The sequence below is a fragment of the Acomys minous genome, assembly GCF_964271855.1.
Source record: "Acomys minous genome assembly, chromosome: 19".
In the NCBI taxonomy this organism is placed as follows: domain Eukaryota; kingdom Metazoa; phylum Chordata; class Mammalia; order Rodentia; family Muridae; genus Acomys; species Acomys minous.
In genome coordinates, this window is record NC_140499.1 from 61,235,427 (window position 1) to 61,258,475 (window position 23,049).

Genomic DNA, 23,049 nt, shown 5'->3' on the forward strand with positions numbered 1-23,049 from the left:
ACTTCAATATTTCATAGTGATTGTACATAAAACTAAATCACTATTTTCATTCTACCATTAAAACTAGTTTTCTCTTTGCTAATATAAAAATTCTGTGAGACCTGAGAAGTTCTGTCAGCAACATCTAGCACGGTTTACCTTCTGCTTATCATTGTGGTCCCTTATGTGTGATGCCATTACAAGGAATGGCAGTGAGAGCTGAGAGCCACTGCTAACACCCAGTGCGTTAACACTCTGTGTAGTCCTGAATGGTCCTGTGATTCCTGTCTTTCTTTTTTTTTCTTTCTTCTTTTCTTCTTCTTTTTTCTTTTCTTTATTCCAAGGTTCCCAGTCAACTTCAGATAAACCTTCCCAGCGACCATCAGAAAGCACAAATTGTAGCCCCACCCGTAAAAGGTCTTCATCCGAGAGTACTTCTTCAACAGGTGAGTGCTCTTGTTTTACTGGATTTTCAGCATAGTTTCCTATCTGGAACTTGAGATTAATGAATCTGTAAAGCAAACAAAAGTGGTCTTGTCATCTCATTATTCCTGATACTATATAATGGAAAATTGCAATAGTTTTACTTTTAAGGAATTAAAATGTGAGGGCACTGGAGCAGTGAATCAGCAGTTAAGAGCATGTACTGTTCTTACTGAGCACAGGGATCTGATGCCATTGGCCTCCACAGGGATCTGCACCTGTGCACACACTCTAGATTTAAGACACATGCACATAATATTTTAAATTGAAATGATTTTTTTTTAAAAGTGTATTCTGTAATACTATGGCTTTAAGCCCTTTAATAAATTTTTATTGATGGGTATGTTAGCACATTCCTATAATCTTAGCAGTTGGGGGAGGTAGAAGCAGGATTAGGAGTTCAAGGTCATTCATAAAGTATTTAAAGATATATCTCCCAAATATATCTATTAAGCATTTAATTTTTAAAATGTATGGTAAACTGGTAATCCCAGCACTGCAGAGACAGAAGTGAGGAATTATGCTGTGAGTTTTAGGCGAGCTTGGGCAACAAAGCAAGACCCTGTCTCAAATAATTATTAAGATTAGTTGTAGAGTGCTTTCCTAACATGCATGTATGAAGCCTTAGGCTACATGAGACAGTCTCAAAAGAATAATTAAAAAGCATTGTTGAAAATATATCAGCCAGGTGATGGTGGCGCATGCCATTAATCCCAGTCCATGGGAGGCAGAGGCAGGTGGATCGCTGTGAGTTTGAGGCTAGCCTGGTCTCCAAAGCAAGTCCAGGACAGCCAAGGCTACACAGAGAAAGCGTGTCTCAAAAAACCACTCTAAACATCAAAATGACCATTCTCCGAATCAGTCCATATGTGCAGTGTGGTTTTGTTTTTATTTGTTTTCCTGCTGTAAGGAAGTTTTTTGGGGGGAGGAGTTAGAGCCTGGAGAAGGCATAGAGGATGATTGAACATATGGACAGGCAGGCAGGAAAAGAGACATGAAGCCAGAGAAGGACAGAGAAAGAAAGAGACAGACAGACAGACAGAGAAACTGAGAGGTAGGGGGGAGAGGGGGAGAGACGGGGTAGGATGGGGAAAAAGACTGATGGAGAAACTGAGAGATTTGGGGAGGGAGAGAAAGAAAGGGAGAGAGGGTGCAGTGTGGTCTTAGTAAAATAGATTTGAATGATAGGCTGATTCTAAAGTGTATTTCATTTTATTCTTAAAATCTATAGTGAAAAGGATTGCATGAGTTGATTAACTCATGAGTCATTTAAGGCTTTTGTCCACAGCAAGCAATGGCACATTTATGTAATATATATTGCTGTATTTTTACATGTTATTTGTGTGTCTGTGCTTGCATATGTGTGGACATGTCACATTTCATGTTTCGCGGTCAGAACAACTTTCTCAGAGTGTGTGGAAGCCTGAGATTGAACAGATTGACCTCACGTTGTCAAGATGGGCAGCAAGGGTGTTTGCCTCCGAGCCACCTCACAGGTTGTCGTGCTAAGGTCTATACAGGACCCAGCAGGCTTAGCGGCTCGTGCCTGTAGCTTCATTACCTGGGAGGCTGAAGCAAGGGGTTGGCCAGGAATTCAAGGCCAGCCTGATAATAAATAGTGAGACCTGTCTCAGACATAAAAGGGTCTGAGAATATAGCTCCATTGGTAAAGCATTTGCTTCTCACGTATAAGACCCTAGGTAGGTTCAGTCACCAGTAACGCACACGCACACACACACATGCGCACATGGTGGTGGGGAGGACACACAGAGAGAGAAAGACATAGACACACAGAGAGAAGAGTATACCAAATGTGAAATATCAGAGTAGTTTCATTGTTTCAGAAACAAAATTTGAAGACTTCCACATGGCTTATTGTAAAACATAGCCTGGGGAGATGGCATAGAGGGTCAGGTGCCTGCTGCACACGCAGAAGGGCCTGCGCTGATGCCTTAGCACACACAAGCTAGCTATAGCAAATATGTCTGTGACTCCACGCTACAGCTATGGAGCAGGTGTACCCCAGAACTTATCCTCAGAGCCAGTTTAGCCAAATGGATAAGTTCCAAGTTCAGTGCTAGACCCTGTTTCAAAAAATAAAGTAGAGCTTGAGGGAGATGCCCAACATTGAACACTGGCCCCTTCAAGCATGCATACGCGCGCACACACACACACACACACACACACACACACACACACACACACACACTCTCACACACACACACACATACCTGCATTCATATGTGCACACATTTGCACAAACATACATACAGCATGCATGCCCACAAAAGGACAGTGTGAGTCGGGTGTGGTGGCGCACACTTGCAATCCCAGCACTCAGGGAGGCAAAGGCAGACGGATCTCTGTGAGTTCTAGGCCAGCCTGGTCTACAAAGCAAGTTCCAGGACATTCAAGGCTACACAGAGAAACCCAGTCTTGAAAAAACAAAACAAAAAAAGAAAAGGCAGTGTGATATTAGTGAAAGAATAGACAATTTGTTCCCAGAGATTGGCTCAGGGCCTGGGCCTGAGCAGCTTCTTAACAAGTCAGTCTTGACCACCTTCAGAGGCCTATTAAACAAGTAACAGAAAAGCAGAAAGGGACGATTTATCCTATGTGCCTGCCTTCAGGAGAGGCACAGAGAGGGACGATTTATCCTATGCGCCTGCCTTCAGGAGAGGCACAGAGAGGCCATTGGCCTCCCTCCTCTAAGGCAGGGTCCTAACATGAGGGTTAGGTGTAAGTAGTTGACAGTGTAATATGCATAAAAGCAGTCCTGAGGCTGCAGACAGAAGAGGCTTGGTGCCTGGGAGCACTGACTCTGCAGAGGACCTGGTTTTGATTCCCAGCAACCACATGGCACTTACCTTCACTGAGGTTATGGACTCCAGTTCCAAGAGGCACACGATACAGAAATCCATAAAGCAAAACACAGACATAAGATAAAAAAATAAGCCTTAAAACGTATTTTTAAGTTAAATGTGGTAGTGCACACCTTTAATCCCAGCACTCAGGAGGCAGAGCCAGGTAAATTTCTCTGAGTTTGAGTCCAGCCTGGTCTAAATAGTGGGACCCTGTCTCACCAAAAGGGGGAGGGGAAAGTAATAAAGAAAGCAGTCTTTCAGGCTCTAAGCTTCAGCAAGCTGTTGGTATTGATGAAACTTTTCTGGCTGGCCTAGCCATTTCCTTCTTCCTACGTGCGATTCCAGTGAGGGAAAATTGTCTGTTACCTGATAGCAAAGATAGGCAAACAGAAGGGCACAGCTTGTGTTTCTTACCCTCTGTGATGGTTTGGATGGCCCCCGTGGACTCACATGTTTGAATGCTCGGTTCCTGGCTATTTGGTGAGGGTGAGGAGGTGTCGCTGGCGATAGGCTCTTAGGTTTCAAAAGACCACTGTAGGCTCCTTCCTGTTACTCTCTGCCTCTATCTTGTGGATAAGACGTAAACTCTGAGCTGCTTCTCCAGTACCATTCCTACCTGCTGCTCTACTTCCTATCATAGTGATCATGGACTCACCCTCTGGAACTGCATTCAAGTCCACAATCAAATGCCTTTAATAAGCTGCCGTGGTCATGGCGTTTCTTCACAGCAATAGAATAGTAACTAAGACACCCCTTTAATTCCATCACTTGGGAGACAGAAGCAGCCTGATCTCTGTGAGTTCAAGGTCAGCCAGGTCTGCATAGTGAAACTGTCTCTAAGAAAAGAAAACAAAGAGAATCTATTCCTGCTAGGACTATAAACATACAGTTTGGTTTACTGAAACAGAAAGTCTGGAAATTGGGCCTTTGAGCTGGTATTGTGGATAAAGGTATCTATCTCCAAGCCTGTGATCTGAATTACAATAAGTAAATATAATTTTTAAAAAACTTTAAAAGACCAGAAAAAGATACTCATATATACTCCTTTTAAAGACATTTTAAAAATATTTATTTTATTTATTTGTGTGGCAATGGCACAGGACAGAGATCAAAGGACAGTTTATAGATGTCAGTTATACTTTTCCGCCTTGTGGGTCTCAGGGATATAGCACAGATCATCAGGCCTAGCAGCAAGTCCCTTTATGTACTGAGCCATCTGGATCACCCTCTACATTGCCTTTTGATTAGGTTGGGGATGGGGTGCTGCTGGCTGGTGTTGGGGATGGGTTGGTTAGCTGTTTAGTTGATGGGCTGGTTTGGTTTTTTTCAAGACAGGGTTTCTCTATGTAGCCTTGGCTGACCTGGGCTCGTTTTGTAGACCAGGCTGGCTCAATCCACCTGCCTCTGCCTCCCAAGTGCTAGGATTAAAGGTGTATGACGCCACTCCTGCTTGTGTTTAAGACCCAAGATTTTACTCTGTAGTTCGGGCTAGCCTAGAATCATTGTATAACCCTGTACTAGAAATCAGAGAAGTTTTATGTCAACCCCAGAAGTATTAGGATTACATCATGATTCCAATGTTATGAAGATAAGTCTTGTTAACAAAAATAACAATGAGGTGGGAAATTTAATTTGAAATAGCTTTTTTATGAAACTTCTAAAACCAGAAAATACAGAACAGATAGGAGAAAAAATTCATATCCTTGAGATAGACAAAGATTCCTTCCTTCCTTCCTTCCTTCCTTCCTTCCTTCCTTCCTTCCTTCTTACACATGGTTTCTCTGTGTAGCCCTGGCTGGCTTTGAACTCACAGTGATCGGTCTGCCTCTGTCTCCTGAGTGTTGGGATTAATCAAAGGTGTGTGCCTCCACATCTAGTAAAGATTTCTGAGCCAGGCATTGGACTCAAAGTTTGTGATCCTAATAACTCTGGAGGCTAAGCTAAGAGGATTACTATGAGTTTAAGACCAACCAGGAGTACATGTAGAGGTTCAGTCCTTTGCTAAGATCAGAAAGGCGGGGGGGGGGGGGGGGGGGGGAGGGGGAGGGGTGTTGTTCATATGGCCATATTACCACATTGAAAAGAGAAACAGCGGTCCAGGTACATTCCTCCCCCCTCCCCCCTGTTCATTTTCAAGGTTTTATTTTTATTTTTTTCTTTTATGGGGTTTTTTGTTTTTGTTTTTTTATTGTTTTGTTTTATTTTGTTTTTTGAGACAGGGTTTCTCTGTATGTGGCTCAGCTGTCTTGGTCTCTCTTTGTAGACCAGGCTGGCCTGGAACTCACAGAGATAGATCCTCCTTCCTCGGCTCCCGAGTGCTGGGATTCCAGGAGTACACCATCACACTCAGCTCATTTTGAGGATTTTAATGTCAAGTTACTGGGATGTTAGGAAAATTTCATTTCCTGATGAGATGAGATGAGATAGATGCCGCTTAAGATTCTTAGCAGTTGGTAGGGAAATATCTGGAATAGTGCTGGAGAGAGAGAGATGGCTTAGAGGTTGCAAGCACGTGCTGCCTGCCCAGAGGCCCTGCGGTCTGTTCCTAGTGCTCCATACCCTCTTACCTCAGGGAGCATCTGTGCAGCTGTGACACAGGCACACACACAGATAAGGAAATGTAAAATAAATGTTAAAAACAAAAACCTAGAATGATACCATATTTTTTTCTTCTGTCTTTGTTTTTTAAGTAGGGACTCATGTAGTCCATATTAGACTCAAACTCACTATGTAGTCAAAGTTACCTTAAATACCTGATTCTCACCTGTTGTGGTGGCGCACGCCTTTAATCCCAGCACTGGGGAGGCAGAGGCAGGCAGATCACTGTGAGTTCGAGGCCAGCCTGGTCTACAAAGTGAGTCCATGACGCCAAGGCTACACAAAGAAACCCTGTCTCAAAAAACCAAAAACAAACAAACAAACAAAAAACTCTATCTAATTCTCCAGCCTCTACCCTCTCCCAAGTACTGGGATGAACCCAAAACATGATACATGCTAAGCAGGCACTCTACAGACTGAACTCTAGCTTTAATACCATTCTTTTATTTTTAGAATGTGTGTGTGTGTGCGTGTGCGTGTGCGTGTGCGCGCCCGCGCGCTTCCAGACTGGCCAGCATCAGAGAACAACTTTGAGAAGTTAGTTCCCTCCTTCCACTATGGGTCCTGTGGTTGGAACTCAGGTTGTCAGCAAGTGCTTTCTATCTGCTAAACCATCTCTAGTCCATCCTAAACTATCTAGTGCTAATTTCAATAGTTTTAGACAGAGTTTTATTATGTCTGACTGTGTAGCTCATGCTGGCTTGAAATTTGTGGCAACCCTCTGGCTCAGGCTCCTGAATTCTGAGGTTACAGATATGAGCCACCATACATGTCGGCTAATACCACACTCAAAAAAATGAAAATAAATCCATGGATTAGAAAACTCTGACTTGTGGATATTAATAGTAATTTATGAATTTAGGGACTATATCAGTTTCTTCCCTGTGATTGAAAGTGCCCTGCCAGGGGAAACTTAAGGGAAGTTCAATGTACAGGCCATCTTGGTGGGGAAGTGGAAGCAGCAGGAGCTTGAAGCAATTGGTCACATCGTGTCCACAGTCAGGAAGGGGAGAGGGATAAACACAAGCTGCTTCTTGGTTTCCTTTCTCATCCCATTTAGAAGGATGCCACTCACGGTGGGTGGGTCTTTCCACCTCAAGTATATCAAGATTGGGCTGAAGAGACGCTCCAAAGTAAGCACATGCTGCGCAAGCCTGACAGCCTGAGTTGAGCCCCCCCAAGTAGACGTCAGAGTAGAATTAAAGACAGAAAGTTGTCCCTGACCTCCACACATACACTATTCCAGTATGCGTGCCCTTGAGCACACAACAAACACATCATAGATGCAAGATTAAAACAATTCTTCTTTTAAAAAAGTAGTCTCCCACAGGCATGTTCAGAGCCTCATCAGAACACCACCTCATGGCAACTTGACAGTCAAACATCCACTTTTAAGCTATAACTTCCATCCCTTGTCCACACACTTTCAAGATGCAAAAAGATACTCAGTGCAACTGTTAAAGTCTTCGATGCTTTAAAAGTCCTTAGTTCTGGGGCTAGAAAAATGACTCACTGGTTCACCATATGTACTTTTCTTAAAACTGAAAGTGTTTGGTTCCAATTAAAAATAGTAAGATGAAGCCAGCCATGGTGGCACATGCCTTTGATCCCAGCACTCAGGGAGGCAGAGGCAGGGGATTGCTATGAGTTCAAGGTGAGCCTGGTCTACAGAGTGATTCCAGGGCAGCCAAGGCTACACAGAGAGACCCTATCTTGAGAAAACAAATGATAATATGAAAAAATAAGGTGAATAGCTCATGAGAAACAGCAAGATTAACATCCTTCCTCCATTCCCCACAAAAAATATAAATTTGGATCTACATGAGCACATTAACAAACCAAAACCCCACAGGCATGGTATGTTACTATGCCCTTAATTCCAGGACTCGGGGGGTCAAAGGGGGAGGATAACCTTACATAGTGAACCCCAGGTCAGCCTGGACTAGTGTAACACCCTGCTTGAAAAGGGTAGAGAAGGAAAGGAAAGGAACTCAACTTCCTCAGGATTTGGCTAAGTGATAAACATCGAGCCTCATGTGGGCAAGTCTCTGGATTTGATCCCTAGCACTCAGAAAGAAAGACAAGTGTGGCTCTTTATCCAGTCTTTAACTGTGTAGCCTTTAACACTGCTTTATCTTTGTCAGTATAGAAAATCATTTAGCCAGGTGTGGTACACACCTGTAATTGCAACATTTGGGCACATAGATTTGAGAATTAGGAATTCAAGTCTCAAGACCATTCTGAGCTATAGAAGACCCATCTTAACAAAGTAAACACCGGGGCTGCAGATGGCTCGGAGGTCAGAGCTCTTGCTGCACTTCAGATTACCCCGGTTCATTGTCCAGCACCCATATCTGGCAGCTCCCTGATTTCAGGGGTCCTGACTCTGTCTTCTGACCTCCATGGGCATCTGTATGGACATGCCACACACACACATATACATAAGTCAAAAATAAAGGTTTAATTAATAAATTAAAAGCTGTTTGATTACCTGTAATCCTAGCACTTAGAAGGCAGAGGCAAGGATTAATCACCCCACCAGCCTGGTTTGCACAGTTATTTCTAAGCCAGCATGGCCTTCAAAGCACAACCTTGTCTCAAAAGGCTAAGAAACAAAGTAATTTAGATAACAAATTGATCTTTTTTTCCTTTTTTCTTTTTTCTTTTTTTGGTCTATGTGTGCTGTGCTGTCTCTTAGTGAATGGAATCCCCTCCAGAAGTCCCAGGTTGGCTGTTCCTGTGGATGATTCTGTAGACAGTCTGTTGCAGCGGATAGTTCAACATGATGAGCAAGAGTCCGTGGAGAAAAATACTGACGACTCAATTACAGCTGTGTCTGTACCACCTTCCTCCAGCCCAGGCCACAGCTACAGCAAAGAGCGAAACCTGGGTAAATCAGACAGTCTTCTCGTGCCTGCAGTCCCCAGTGACTCTTGTGGCAGCAATATCCCACTCCTGTCTGAGAAGTTAGCAAGCAGATGCTCCCCTCATCATATCAAGAGAAGTGTAGTTGAAGCTATGCAGCGCCAAGCTCGGAAAATGTGCAATTATAACAAAATCTTGGCTACCAAGAAAAACTTAGACCATGTCAATAAAATCTTAAAAGCCAAAAAACTTCAAAGGCAGGCCAGGACAGGAAACAATTTTGTGAAACGCAGACCAGGTCGACCTCGGAAATGTCCCCTCCAAGCTGTGGTGTCAATGCAAGCGTTCCAGGCTGCCCAGTTGGTCAACCCAGAGTTGAATGAATGCGAAGAAGTAGCACTGCACCTAAGTCCAGACACGGTTACTGATGTGATCGAGGCTGTGGTTCAGAGTGTGAACCTTAATCCAGAACATAAAAAGGGGTTGAAGAGGAAAAATTGGCTGTTAGAAGAACAGACTAGGAAAAAGCAGAAGACAGTACCAGAGGAAGAAGAACAAGAAAACAATAAAAGGTAATTTCTTTCTTAAGGTTATGATCTGGATAAGAACAATCTATCTTCTAAATTTTTTGGTTAGTTGGTTGGTTTCTTTGTTTTGTTTTGTTATTGTTTGTTTTTTGTTTTGTTTTCTTTTGTTTTGAGACAGACTTTCTCTGTGTAGCCTTGGCTGTCTTGGACTAGCTTTGTGGATCAGGCTGGCTTCGAACTCATAGCGATCTGCCTGCCTCGGCTTCCTGAGTGCTGGGATTAAAGGTGTGTGTCACCATGCCTGGCTGTTTGGTTTTTTGAGACAAGAGTTTCTCTGTATAGCCTTGGCTGTTCTGGACTAACTCTGTAGACCAGAGTGGCCTCAAACTCACAGAGATCCACCTACCTCTGCCTCCCCAAGTCCTGGGATTACAGGCATGCACCACCGCACGTGGCTCTAACTCATATTTTATTACTTATTTTTCTCGTGTGTATATACATTCATGCTGTGGCAGATGTAGGGCAACCTCAAGAACCACCCTAGGGTCTCCCCTGCAGTGTGGGTCCCAGGTATCAAATTCGGCTCATGGCGCTCAGCAGCAAGCATCTTTACTGATGTGCTATCTCCCCAGCCCCAGCCTAAGCATCTCCACACTGTATCTCTATGTAACTGAGTCTTAAAACCCTCTGCGTTTTACTATGAAAATTGTTTGGGTGAGGTGCTCGTGTACACTAGTAATTGCAGGCTAAAGAGGAACCATCTGAAGTGGTAAGGTCAGTCTGAGCTCTACTGACTCTCCTAGGCCCCATAATATAGCTAGACCCTTTCTTAAACACAAGGTGGCCAAAAAACATTTTTACATATTTTTAAAAAATGGCTTAATATTCAAAACACAAAATGCACCTTTAAGAAATGAATTTAAAAGTCTGTTTTGGGAGCTGGAGAGATGACTCAGAGGTAAAGAGCACTGCCTGCTGTCCCAAAGGTCCTGAGTTCAATTCCCAGAAACCACCTGGTGGTACCACCATCTACAATGAGATCTGGTGCCCTCTCCTGCCTTGAATGTTCACATGCAGGCAGAGCACTATATGCAGAGTAAATAAATAAATCTTTTTTTTTTTTAAGTCTATTGTGATACACAAGCAAAAGAAAAAAAATTTTTTTAGGCATTGTCTTACTTTGTACCCCTGCCTGGCCTAGAACTTACTATGTGGGTTTGGCCAGCTTTGACCTCATAGAACGGTCAGCCTGTCTCTCGGGTGTGAGTATATGCGCACCATACCCAGCTTCGATCCATCAATAAGTCCGTCTCTCCCTTCCCTACTCTCACTCTGTGTGTGTGTGTGTGTGTGTGTGTGTGTGTGTGTGTGTGTGTGTGTGTGTGTGTGTTGTGTTTTGATGGTGCTGAGACAGGATCTCATAATACCTCCCTATACTCCCCTTTGCCTCCTAAGCCCCTAAAAACTAACATCCTGCTTTATGTTTTGTGATTTTGGCTACTCTAAGTGCTGTTTATGAATGAAATCATATAGTGTCAGTCTCTTTGTAACTGGTTTATTTCACAGAAAATGGTGTCCTCAAAGTGAGTTGCTCCAGAACCTCCGTAGGACTCTTAGGTCTGTTTCCTCCCTGAGTCCTGACTTCTCCACTCATTTTCTTTCTTTATATGATGACTAGAGCCTAGAATACGTTCTTTCTGGTACATTGAGCCTCCTCACGCCTTCTCCGCAGCTGCCTTCCCTTTTGGCAGCGTGGCTGCTGCTCAGACTTCCAGCGTAACTCAAAAAGGCATGGCTTCCTCTCTTCCCTCCAGGCAGCTGTGGCGAGGGACAGCTTATGCCCCACAGGAAAGGCACTAGCGTCACAATCATGAGTGATGCTAGGTCCTCTAGTACCCAGTGCTCTTAACCTCTGAGCCATCTCTTTAGCTCCTGTTTCTTCTTAGGTCCAATAGGGTAATTATCTCATAAAATATCAAAAGTAGCCAGCATAAAAAAGAAAGAGCTGGTTCTCTTCTTCCACCGTGTGGGTTCTGGGAATCAAACTCAAGGCAGGCTTGGCAGCAGCTGCATTTGCACATTGAGCTGTATCGCTGCTCTGATCGCTTCTGTCTGTCTGCTGTCCTGGCTGTTTATTTTTATTTTTGTTGTTGATGATAATGGTTTCTTTTTGTTTTCTCTGTCTTGGGTTTTCTGTTATTGTTATGTTTGTTTTGGGTTTTGCTTGTTTGGGGGAGGTTTTTTTTTTTTTTTTTTTTGTGACAGATTCTGGCTTGGAACTCGACTTGTAGCCCAGCCAGACCTACATTTACAGAGACCTGACTCCCTCTGCTGGAGTTAAAGCAATTGCAGCACAGTGCCTGCCTGTGTGTGTGCTACCACGTGCATGGTGGGTACCTTGGAGGTCATACAAGTCCCCCTAGAACGGGAGTTACGGGCGGTTTTAAACACCGTGTGTCTAATAGAAATTGAGCGTGGGTCATCTGTGAGAACAAGTGCTCCTAGCTACTGAGCCTTCTTTCCAGCTCCAGACTTAATTCATGGTTGTTGGGGGTTTTGTTTTAATGTGTGTGTGTGTATAATTTTTTTTGTCTGCATGTATGTTTGTGTATCACATACATGCCTAATGCCCATGGAGAGCAGAAGACGTCAGATCTCTTGTGACTGGAACTAAAGATAGTTGTAAGCTGGGACCTCTGCAAGAATAGTCAGGGCTCTTAACTTCTGAGCTGTTTCTCCAGCCCTTGAAAAAATGGTCCTAATACTTATAAAGTACATTTTTTTAAAAAAAAAGATTTATTTATTTATTATGTATACAGTGTTTCACCTGCATGTACACCTGCAGGCCAGAAGAGGGCATCAGATCACATTATAGATGCTTCCCTTTGTGGTTGTTGGGAATTAAACTCAGGACCTCTGGAGGAGCAGTCAGTGGCCTTAACCTCTGAGCCATTTCTTCAGCCCCACAAAGTCCATTTTCTTTTTCAAAAGATGTAAAGGTAATATGAAAGGGAAATAAGGTGTGTGTGTGTGTGTGTGTGTGTGTGTGTGTGTGTGCGCGCGCGCGCGCGCCACTATTGCCCCTTAGGGTCCGTATGCCAGACTGGTCGTCGTCGTGGCTCACAGGCATCATAGCTGGCTGAGACTAGTCATCGCCCCCTCCTTTGGAAGCGTGCATGGTTGTCTGGTCCCCACGTGTGCACACACATGCCAAGAGGGAAGACAGGGAGGGAGTAGATAGTATAGAGGATGAGTACAAAGTTGCTTTATCTTTAAAACTGAGACTTTCATATAAGAACTCCCAGATAAAAAATAACACGAATCAGCCAGGCAGTGGTGGCGCACACCTTTAATCCCAGTATTTGGGAGGCAAAGGCAGGAGGACAGCCAAGGCTACACAGAGAAACCCTGTCTCGAAAAACCAGAAATTAAAGAAAAATAACATGAATCAAAATTAACAGACCTAAAGTCTGTCTGTTTCAGTGCAGTTAGAGTAGCTGTAGAGCTTCATACTGGGTTTTGTTGTTATTGTTTTGGTTTGTGGAGACAGGGTTTCTCTGTGTAGTAGCCCTGGCTGTCCTGGACTCTCTTTGTAGAACAGGCTAGCCTTGAACTTTCGGTGATCCACCTGCCAGTACACTGGGCTCACACTGGGTTTAAAACTTTGTTATTTATTATTATTATAATTTTTACCCTTGGGCAGGGGTGTGTTGGGGTGGTAGCGTGGTAGGCCTGGATGCCATAGAACTTGCTTTGTAGACCAGGCTCACCTTGAACTCAGAGATCCACCAGCCTCTGCCTCCCAGATGCTAAGATTAAAGGTGTGTGCCACCACTGCCCAGTAGGTTTTACGCTTTCATTATCAAATATATTTTTACATACTTACCCACCACCACTACCCCCCCAAAAAAAACCCAACAACAATAAAATGTAAGAGAAAACTATTAACTTTATATCTTCTTTTTTGTTACCGGCCTTTAGTCCTTCATCATCCCCTAGTTTTTAAACTTTATTTTTCTCCTCTCAACATGTTACACTGTACCACATGTTCATTTGTGTGTGTATATATATATATATATATAAACATATTATAGGCTAGGATCCACATATGAGGAAGAACACTATATATTCTAAGTTGGTCTAATTTTCTAAACATTTTATAATTACATTTTTCTTTAATGCTTAATAGTATTCCATTTTATAAATGTACCAGATTTTTATTATCCATTCATTTTTTGACTAGGCTGGTTCCATTTCCTTGCTACATTGGATAGTGCAGCAATAAACATTGGGGTACTATCTCTCTGTGGTAGGGTATGGAGCTTTCTGGTCATGTTCTCAGGTAATCTCCAAACTGATGTCCACAATGGCTGTATTAAATTGTACTCCTACCAACCATGAATAAAGGATTGTCTTTCTCCACATCCTCTTTTTTTTTTAAGTTATTTATTATTATGTATACAGTGCTCTCTGCCTGCATGCACACCTGCAGGTCAGAAGAGGGCATCAGATTATATTATATATGGCTGTGAGCCACCATGTGGTTGCTGGGAATTGAACTCAGAACTCTGGAAGAGCAGTCAGTGCCCTTAACTGCTGAGCCATCTCTCCAACCCTCTTTAACATTTGTTGTCAGAGTTCTTGATGACAGGCAGCCATTCTGGGTGGGCAAGGGAATATTTCACAGTAGTTTTAAGTTGCTATCGCTGGTAAACATGTTCTTACCTTCTGTGGCTGCTTGCTCTGGTAATTGGTTTGTTATACAGAAACCTTATTTTCACTTGAGGCTGGTTCCTATGTAATGGTTGTTCTTTTCAGAAAGTTCTTTCCTGCCCAATGTCTTAATATTTCCTACTTTCTTCTAGACCAGTAGTGTTCCACCTGCTAATGCTACGACCCGTTAATACAGTTCCACATGTTGTGGTAACCCCAACCATAAAATTATATAATTTTTTTGCTGGACAGAGGTAGAAGCAGGCAGATCTCTGTGAGTTCAAGGCCAGCCTGGTCTACAAAGTGAATCCAGGACAACCAAGGCTACTCAGAGAAACCCTGTATAGAAACCCCCACCCCCACCCTAAATATATGCTACTCATGTCATTTTACTAGTGTTATGTAATAGTAATGATACGCAGGTTATCTTCTCTGCCGCTGCTGTGAAGGGGTCATTTGACCCAAGGGATGTATGTTAAACCAATCTTGAATTTTGACATGAAGCCCATTTCTTTATAATGTATAATCTCAATGTGTTCCTGGTTTTGTTTGAAATTATTTTGTTGAGAATTTTTGCATCTTTGTTCATCAAAGAAATTAAGGTTTTTTTGTTTTGTTTTGTTTTTGTTTTTGTCTGTCTTTATCTGGTTTTGGTGTCAAAATGATACTTTTTTCATAGAATGGTAGGGTTCTTTCTATTCTGTAGGGCAAGTTAAGAATTGGGATGCTATCTCCTGGGACGGTTTGGCAGTGTAGAGCAGCAGCTGTCCGGTCTTGAGCTTTTCCTGGTTGAAGGGAGGCTTGTGATTACAGTGTCTACAGCATTGCTTGTAGCCTGTCCCTTTTACGTTACTGTATTTAACTGTAGTAGAGATACATTTAGAAATTTCCAGCCTTTTAGGTGATAAGCTTACTTATTTACTCACTCACTCACTCAGCATTTTAGGTTATAGGTTTGTTTGTTTGTTTGTTTGTTATTTACTTGTTCATTCATTAATTTATTTTTCCATATAGTGTCTCAGTATGTAGCCCTGGCTGTCTGAGAACTCACTATGTAGATCAGTCCGACCTCAATCTCTCAAGAGATTGGCCTATCTCTCTCCCAAGTACTGGAATTAAAGCAGTGTGCCACTACACCCAGCCAGATTATAAATTTTCATAATAATCTGTAATAACACTCTGTTTCATTGGAGCCTTTGTAATGACATTTATTTTGTTAATTTGTTAATCTGTCAGATTAGGGTTGTTAATGCCACTTTTTCAATGTACTGACTCTTCGGTTGATTTTTAATCTGTAGCTTATTAATATCTTCCTTTGTCTTTATTATTTCTTCCTGTCTACTGTGTTTAAGGTTGGCTACTTGTTTTTCAAGCCCCTTGAGTTGTATCATCAAGTTGTTTGATATCTCAAAAATTATTTTTTTATTTTATATGTATGTATGTTTTTTCTGCATGTATATCGTGTGTATGCCTGGTACCCATAGAAGCCAGAGAGGGAGGGTGTTAGATCCCCTGGGACTAGAGTTAGAAGTGGTTGTCATCCGTCATGTGAATCCACGTGTCCCTCGGTCCTCTGCAAGAGAGCCAGTACTCTTACCTACTGAGCCATGTCTCAAGCCCCATCTCAGATTTTTTTTTAAAGATTTATTTATTTATTCATTTTTAAAACAGTATTCTGACTGCATGTACATCTATATGCCAGACGAGGGCATCAGATCCCTGTGTAGATGGCTGTGAGCCACCTGTGGTTGCTGGGAATTGAACTCAGGACCTCTGGAAGAGCAGACAGTGCTCTGAACCTCTGAGCCATCTCTCCAGCCCCTCTCAGATTTTTAAATATGAGCATTTGTTGCTATATAGTTTCTTTCTAGGACTGCTTTGACTGAATGGGAGAAGTTCTGAAAAATTGTGTTTTATTATAATTTGTAGGAATTTTTTAATATCCTCTGATTTCTTGACTTGTTGTTCATTCATAAAATGTGTTGTTTAGTCTCCAAATATTTTTGTGGTTTCTATAGTTGTTCTTAGTATTGATTCCTAATTTTATCACACTGGTCTGGTAGGACACAAGAAATTACTAGTTCGGTAGTTTTTTATTTGTTGAGACTTGACCTGTATCATATGATGTGGCTGATTTTGAGGAGGTCCTATGAAGTGGCAATGAAATAATTTTATGGTTGGGGGTCACCACAACGTGAAAATTAAAGGGCCACAGCTAGGGAAGACTGAGAACCACTGGTCTGTGGTGTATTTAGCTCTGACGTTCCTTTACTTATTTTTAGTTTGGGAAATCTATCTAATGAGGATGATGTTTTGAGGTCCCACACTGTTACTGTGTCAAGACCTTTGTGGTCTTTTATGTCTTTAGTGTTTGTTTTATGAAATTAGGAGTTCCTGTATTTATTACATACATGTGTTCCAATAATTGTTCCTCTTATTAATGTGTAGTATCCCTTTCAGTCTCTTGTAGAAGTTTTGGGTTGGAGTTTACATTGTCTGTTGTAAGACTGTCTACACCTGGCTCTTAACATCTTCCACTTACTCGACAGTTTGTTCCCACCCATTGATATTAACCTTTCTCAGACATTTGCTGGCTATGCATATTTCTTGGGAACAGCCTAAACTGGTTCTTGATTTTTAATCCAATTTACCAGCCCATTAGTCTTTATCTTTTTAGTGGTGAGTTGAGGCTATTTACATTTACATTTTATTTGCGTGCGTGCATGTTGTGTGTAAATCAGAGCCACATATGTGTGGCCTGCAGAGACCAGAAGAGGTGTTGGAGCTCCTTGAACTGGACTTACATGCAGCTGCTGACATGGAGTCTGGGAACCAAACTCTGGTGCTCTCCTAGAGCAGAAAATGTTATTGTAAAAGTTAAAAAAAACAATCAGTCCTGTGTGTTTGGGTCTGTTTCTGCATCCTTTATCTGCTTTTCGTGTGTTTACATAGAACCACATTGTCCAGACAGGGTTTCTCTGTGTCGCCTTGGCTGTCCTGCACTCAGTCCTACACCCTCCGGCCTCTGTTTGGTTGTATTTGTGTGGGGGTGCATTCTTAAGTACGCATGTGCAGAACCCAGTGGTCGATGTCAGGGGTCTTGAGACAGCAGGCCCTCTGCCTGAACCTAGAGTTTGCGAGGCCAGAGGTTTGTTCCTCTCCCCAGTTCTGGAAGTTTTTGTTGCTGCTGTTGTTGTTTTACATAGGTGCTAAGAATTAAACTCAGTTCCTCATGCTTACAGCTTTATCAATTGAGTCATATTTCCAGCCAGTCTTTATTGTTTTTATGTGTATGTGTGTCTGTGTGAGTGAATGTCTGTCGTATGTGTTTACGCCTGTGTTGTTGGACAGAAGAATGTGTTGGCTCCTGGAGCTGGAACCCCTCGCGTTGTAAACCACTCCAGCCGCTCATCTCTCCAGCCCCCTCCTCAGCTCCTTAAGCACTAATCGCCACACCGTGTGCCTTGTTATTTCTTTCTCTCTCCCCCCCACCCTCTCCTTTCTTTCCTTCTTTTTTATGACAGGGTTTTACTATGTAGCTCTGGCTAGCGTAGAACTCTAGTATGGCTGAGCATGGTGCCACACGCCTTTAATCCCAGCACTCGAGAGGCAGAGACAGGTGGATGGCTGTGAGTTTGAGGCCAGCCTGATCTACAGAGTCCAGGACAGCCAAAGCTACACAGAGAAGCCCTGTCTCGAAAAACCAAAAAAAAAAAAAAAAGAAAAAGAAAAAGAAAGAAAGAAAAAGAAAAAGGAACTCTACATGTAAGCCAGGCTACCCTTCAGCCCACAGAACTGTTCCTGACACTGGACACAGGACAGGAAGTAGACATCAATACGCCTAAGCACGGCTGTAATGTCAGTGCATGGGAATGGAAGGCACAAGAATCAGGAAGTTAAGGCCATTATTGGCTACGTAACAAGTTCAAAACAGCAACAATATATAAATAATTTTTAAAAATTAAAATTATTTTTCACAATTACATCTTAACCTTTTTGTTTCTAGCTTTGTAGAAACACCAGTTGACATTCCCAGCCCTCTTGAAGCCCCAGCTGAACCTTCTGAACCTGACAATACCTTGCAGCCTGTGCTAGCTCTCGTCCCACGAGAAAAGAAAGCCCCACGTCCTCCAAAGAAGAAATACCAGAGAGCTGGGCTGTATTCTGATGTTTACAAAACTGCAGAGTAAGTAGTAGTGCCCCTAAACTTCTATTTCCTAGTTCCTATTATCCGCCCATATTTTAAAAACAATGTAAAAAACTAATTACATTTGTGTGTGTGCTCACATGTGTATGTTATATATATATGTAGTAATACTGTATGTATAACACTATCAAGTACCTTAGTATTCACTGGACTATTGATGCTGAAAGCCCAGGTCTGATCTGTAGTGCCTCATAAACTGGACATGGTTGGGCTTATCTATAAGCCAAGCCCTGCAGAAGTTACATAGAGAATTCCAGACCACCATGAACTGCATGAGATCGTCTTTTTAAAAAAATTTTTTTTCTAAGCACCAAAGAGGTATTCATGGTAAAGTTAAAAACTAGACAGACTTATATCAATGTACTGGGAGTAAAGGCATGGGGTGCCATATCTGGCCTGAATTAAGTTTTCAGTTTTTTATTTAAGGGGGAAAAAAGCCTGAAATAGTCATTTAGCCAAACAGGTGATTCAGAGAGTGTATCTAAGGGTTTCTTTAATTCTGTCACTTGAGAGGCATAGGTAGGTTGATCTCTGTGAGTTTGAGGCTGGCCTATATGGTAAGTTCCAGGCCAGCTAGAGCTATACACAGTGAGACCCTGTCTCAAAAAAATAAAGATATGGGCTGGAGAGATGGCTCAGCGGTTAAGAGCACTGGCTGCTCCTCCAGAGGTCCTGAGTTCAATCCCCAGCAACCACATGGTGGCTCACAACCATCTATAATGAGATGTGGTGCCCTCTTCTGGCCTGCAGGTGTACATACAGGTAAAACACTCATATACATAAAATAAATAAATGAATCAAAAAATAAAAACAGTCATGAGACTCTGAACCTAACAGAAAAATATAAAGCTGAAAGATTAGATTTAAGAGACCCAAGGCTTGGAGTATTGTGTTTTCATAGAATGTTTGTCCAGCATAGGCTGCAGGCTGTTTGGATTAACTGAGAACTAGATGCCCTTGCCTGTGTTCGTTGACTGTTGCTCTTTTTTGTTTGTTTGTTTTTGGGTTTTTATTATTGTTGTTATGTTGTTTTGTTTGGTTTGGTTTGGTTTTGGTTTTTCGAGACAGGGTTTCTCTGTGTAATCTTGGCTGTCCTGGACTCACTTTGTAGACTAGGCTGGTCTCGAGCTCAAAGAAATCCGCTTGCCTCTGCCTCCCGAGCGCTGGGATTAAAGGCGTGCGCCACCATGCCCGGCTGACTAGTGCCTTTTGAGAATCCTGAGAGATGATATTTAGGCCTTTGTTTACAATGTGGTCACTAGCACTGACATTTTGGAGGCCCGCTTTGGACCAAACAGTATATTAGCCAACATTTACTGATAATAAATCATTTAAAAATTTCATTTAAAAATTATCTTTGATCCTGGTAATGGTGGCATATGCCTTTAATCCCGGGAGTTTGGAGGCAAAGGCAGGTGGATCTCATAAGTTCGAGGCCAGTCTGGTCTGTAGAGTGAATTCCAGGACAGACAGGGCTATCCACACACACACAATCACAGTCTTTGAAGGACTGAAGAGATGGCTTAGTGATTGGTACTTGCTCATTTTACAGACACCTGAGTCCTTAGTTGAGTTTCCAGCACCCCTATGGCGGCTTTTTATAACTCCAGTTTCAGAGGATCCATTGCCCACTCGTGGCCTCTGCAAGCACTAGGCATCCATGGATACCTGTGCTCATACAAGCAAAACACATATAAAATAACTTTTTGGGGGGGCTTTGTATGCTATGTCGCATGAGTGTAGGTGACCATGTGTGTGTGTGGAGGAAAGAGAACAAGTTTGAGGTGTGAATTTGCTCCAGGGATTGAGCCTAGGTGGTCAGGGCTGTAGACCTTCTTACCTGGACAGCCAGGGCTGTTATTAAATGAATAAAATACAATTGGGCAGTGTGGGCTGGAGAGATGGCTCAGAGGTTAAGAGCACTGACTGCTCTTCCAGAGGTCCTGAGTTCAATTCCCAGCAACCACATGGTGGCTCATAACCATCTACAATCTAATCTGATGCCCTCTTCTGTCCTGCAGGTGTACATGCAGGCAGAGTACTATATACATAATAAATAAATACATCTTAAAAAAAAAAAAAACTTTAAAAAAAAAGTTCAATAGTGTAAAATACAATTGGGCTTACTTATATGTATTTACAGGTGCTTTCAGGTACCTGCAGAGGCCAGAGGAAGTTGCCAGAACCTCTCTAACTGCAGGTGCGGGTGCTGAGAACCGAGCTCAGGTCCTCTAGAGAGCAAGCAGTGCCGTTCACTGCTGAGGCGTCTCTCTAGCCCCAGGGGCTTTTTAAGTATGTTTTAAAAATTACATTTTTCCTTTAATTGATTTATTGAAAGGGGTCTGGCACCTATGCATGGTGAGGACAAAGGAGAGTGGTCAGAAGGTGCTTGTCTCCTTCAACTGAAGAGTTCTCAGGATTCTAACCCAGGGCGGCGGCGTTCATGTTGGCAAGTGCCTTTACCCACTGAGCCATTTACCAGGTAGAATCTGTCTTCATTTGACCTCGGGAAGAAATCTAACTGGCTTTCTCTCTCACTCATTTTCTCATCACAGCCCAAAGAGCCGATTAATCCAGTTAAAGAGAGAGAAGCTGGAGTATACGCCAGGGGAGCATGAGTATGGATTATTCCCAGCACCCATTCACGTTGGTGAGTAACGTGTCCACATAATCTGTTGATAGGAAGAAATGACGTATTACGAGTTTAGGGGAAGTGCCTGTGTTATTTGTTCTGCTCAGTTCAGGTTCCTTACTGTTATTTACAAGAAATGCCCCAGCATTGTGGGGATTAGCTCAATTGGTAGAATATTTGCCTAACAAGAGGGCAGCCTGGATTGGATGCCCAGTGCCACAGAAGCCAGGAGCATGGCCCACGTAGAGAACATGTGTGTAATCTTGGCCCTCGAGGTGAAGACGGAAGCTCAGGAACAGCCTCAGCTCCAGTGCCTGAGAGACCGTGTGCACCGTTCCTGGTTTTTTTGTTTTTAAAATGGGGATCAGCTAAGTAATGATCATTCTTTCTCTTCTAAATGAGAGTCTGGAATAGGCTCTCCTGGGACACATTTTGAGCTGAAATTGGTCAAGCACATTCTTTAGATAGATCTTACTTTTTATCGTTTGTTTATTTGTTTGGAGTTTTATTTTTGTTATTTTAAGATAAAGTCTTAGATGGGCATGGGGGCGCCCACGTTTAATCTCAGCACTTGGGAGGCATAGGCAGGCAGATCCCTGAATTCGAGGCCAGGGCAGCCAGGGCTACGCAGAGAAACAAACAAAAAAAGATAGTCATATAATCTAGACCAGTTTGAGCTTCAACTTCATACATGTGAGCTGAGCTCCTGATGTTTGGCTCCAGGGTCTGGTGTCTGAGGGGTGCGCCCCGTGCCCAGCCCTCATTTCATCCCCTTGTTAGGAACCCCTTACTACCTCTGCTTCCAAGGAACGTGGCTGCCATCAAGGAGAGGAATGCAGCTTGTCTTCCTCTCCTGCTTCTGAGCTAAATGCCCAGGACAAGCAGCAGCAGGGAGAAAGGGTTTGTTTGGCTCACTCTGTGTCATGGACCCAGCCCATCAGTGCCAGGAAGTCATTGCAGCAGGAGCTCCAGGCAGCTGTTCCATTGCTCCACAGTCAGGAAACAGACGGAGATGAATGCTTGTAGCTGCTCATTTTATATAGTCCAGGATCCCTTGCTTAGGAAATAGTCCCACCCACAATTAAGATTGCTCTTCCCACATTAAATTAATAAAATCAAGAAGCTTGTTTATTCTATCAAGTTGAGATGAGCGCTAATGTATAACTTGTCAACTTGACATCTCAATACGCCTCACTTCTAAACTCTTTTAATGTAAAATACATTCAATCCAACTTTAGAAGTATACAGAGTTTTAAAATTATGTAATACATTAAAAATCAGTTTCAATGTCAGGCATGATGGCACACACCTTTAATCCTAGCACTCAGGAGGCAGAGTCAAGTGGATCTCTGAGTTCAAGGCCTGCATGGTCTACAAAGTAAGTCTAGGACAGCCAGAGTGACACAGAGAAACCCTGGCGGGGGATGAGTGGGTCAGTTTCTACAGAGACCCTATCTTTAAAAATAAATAAATATAAATAAATAAAAATCAATTTCTAAGCTGGGCATGGTGGTGCACGCCTTTAATCCCAGCACTTGGGAAGCAGAGACAGGTGGATCTCTGTGAGTTTGGGGCCAGCCTGGTCTACAAAAGCAAGTCTCGGACAGTCAGGACTGTTACACAGAGAAACCCTGTCTCAAAAAACCTTTAAAAAAAAAATCAACTTCTAGCCAGGCATGATAACACATGGGAAGCCTGAGACAAGTGGGTCTCTGTGAGGTTAAGGCCAGCTAGCACTACATACAAGATTTCATCTAAAAAAAAAAGCCAGTTTCAATAAAACCGAAAACAAGTTACATATACATATTTCCAACTTTTTAAAAAAAGATTTATTTATTATTATGTATACAGTGCTCTGCTTGCATGTACTCCTGCAAGCCAGAAGAAGGCGCCATACCACATTACAGATGGTTGTGAGCCACCATGTGGGTGCTGGGAACTGAACTCAGGACCTCTGGAAGAGCAGGCGGCTCCCTTAACCACTGAGCCAGCTCTCCAGCCCCTATTTCCAACTTTTCAACATTAACAGCACATTGCCGTTTCAAAAGGAAAGAATCCAGGCGTAGCAAGGAACAAACAAATAAACCAAAAGCAATACAGAAGCCTAGCAGAGCAAACGACAGGTCTCATAGCTCCATGCCTGTCATTCGGGCTCAGTATAATCAGCTGGGCGACAAGAAG

At 42.8% G+C, this 23,049-nt stretch overlaps 1 protein-coding gene across 6 annotated transcripts in view; it reads left to right on the top strand.

Annotated features, from left to right (window-relative positions):
- Positions 1–23,049, top strand: part of ASH1L (ASH1 like histone lysine methyltransferase) — a 118,052-nt gene that overhangs the window by 47,750 nt on the left and 47,253 nt on the right. For all 6 annotated transcript variants that reach the window (XM_084768939.1, XM_084768941.1, XM_084768942.1 and 3 more), the window contains 4 exons: positions 324–425; positions 8,623–9,361; positions 18,036–18,215; positions 20,792–20,886. In XM_084768939.1, the coding sequence (XP_084625065.1) occupies positions 324–425; positions 8,623–9,361; positions 18,036–18,215; positions 20,792–20,886 (1,116 nt within the window). The remainder of the gene's footprint in view (positions 1–323; positions 426–8,622; positions 9,362–18,035; positions 18,216–20,791; positions 20,887–23,049) is intronic.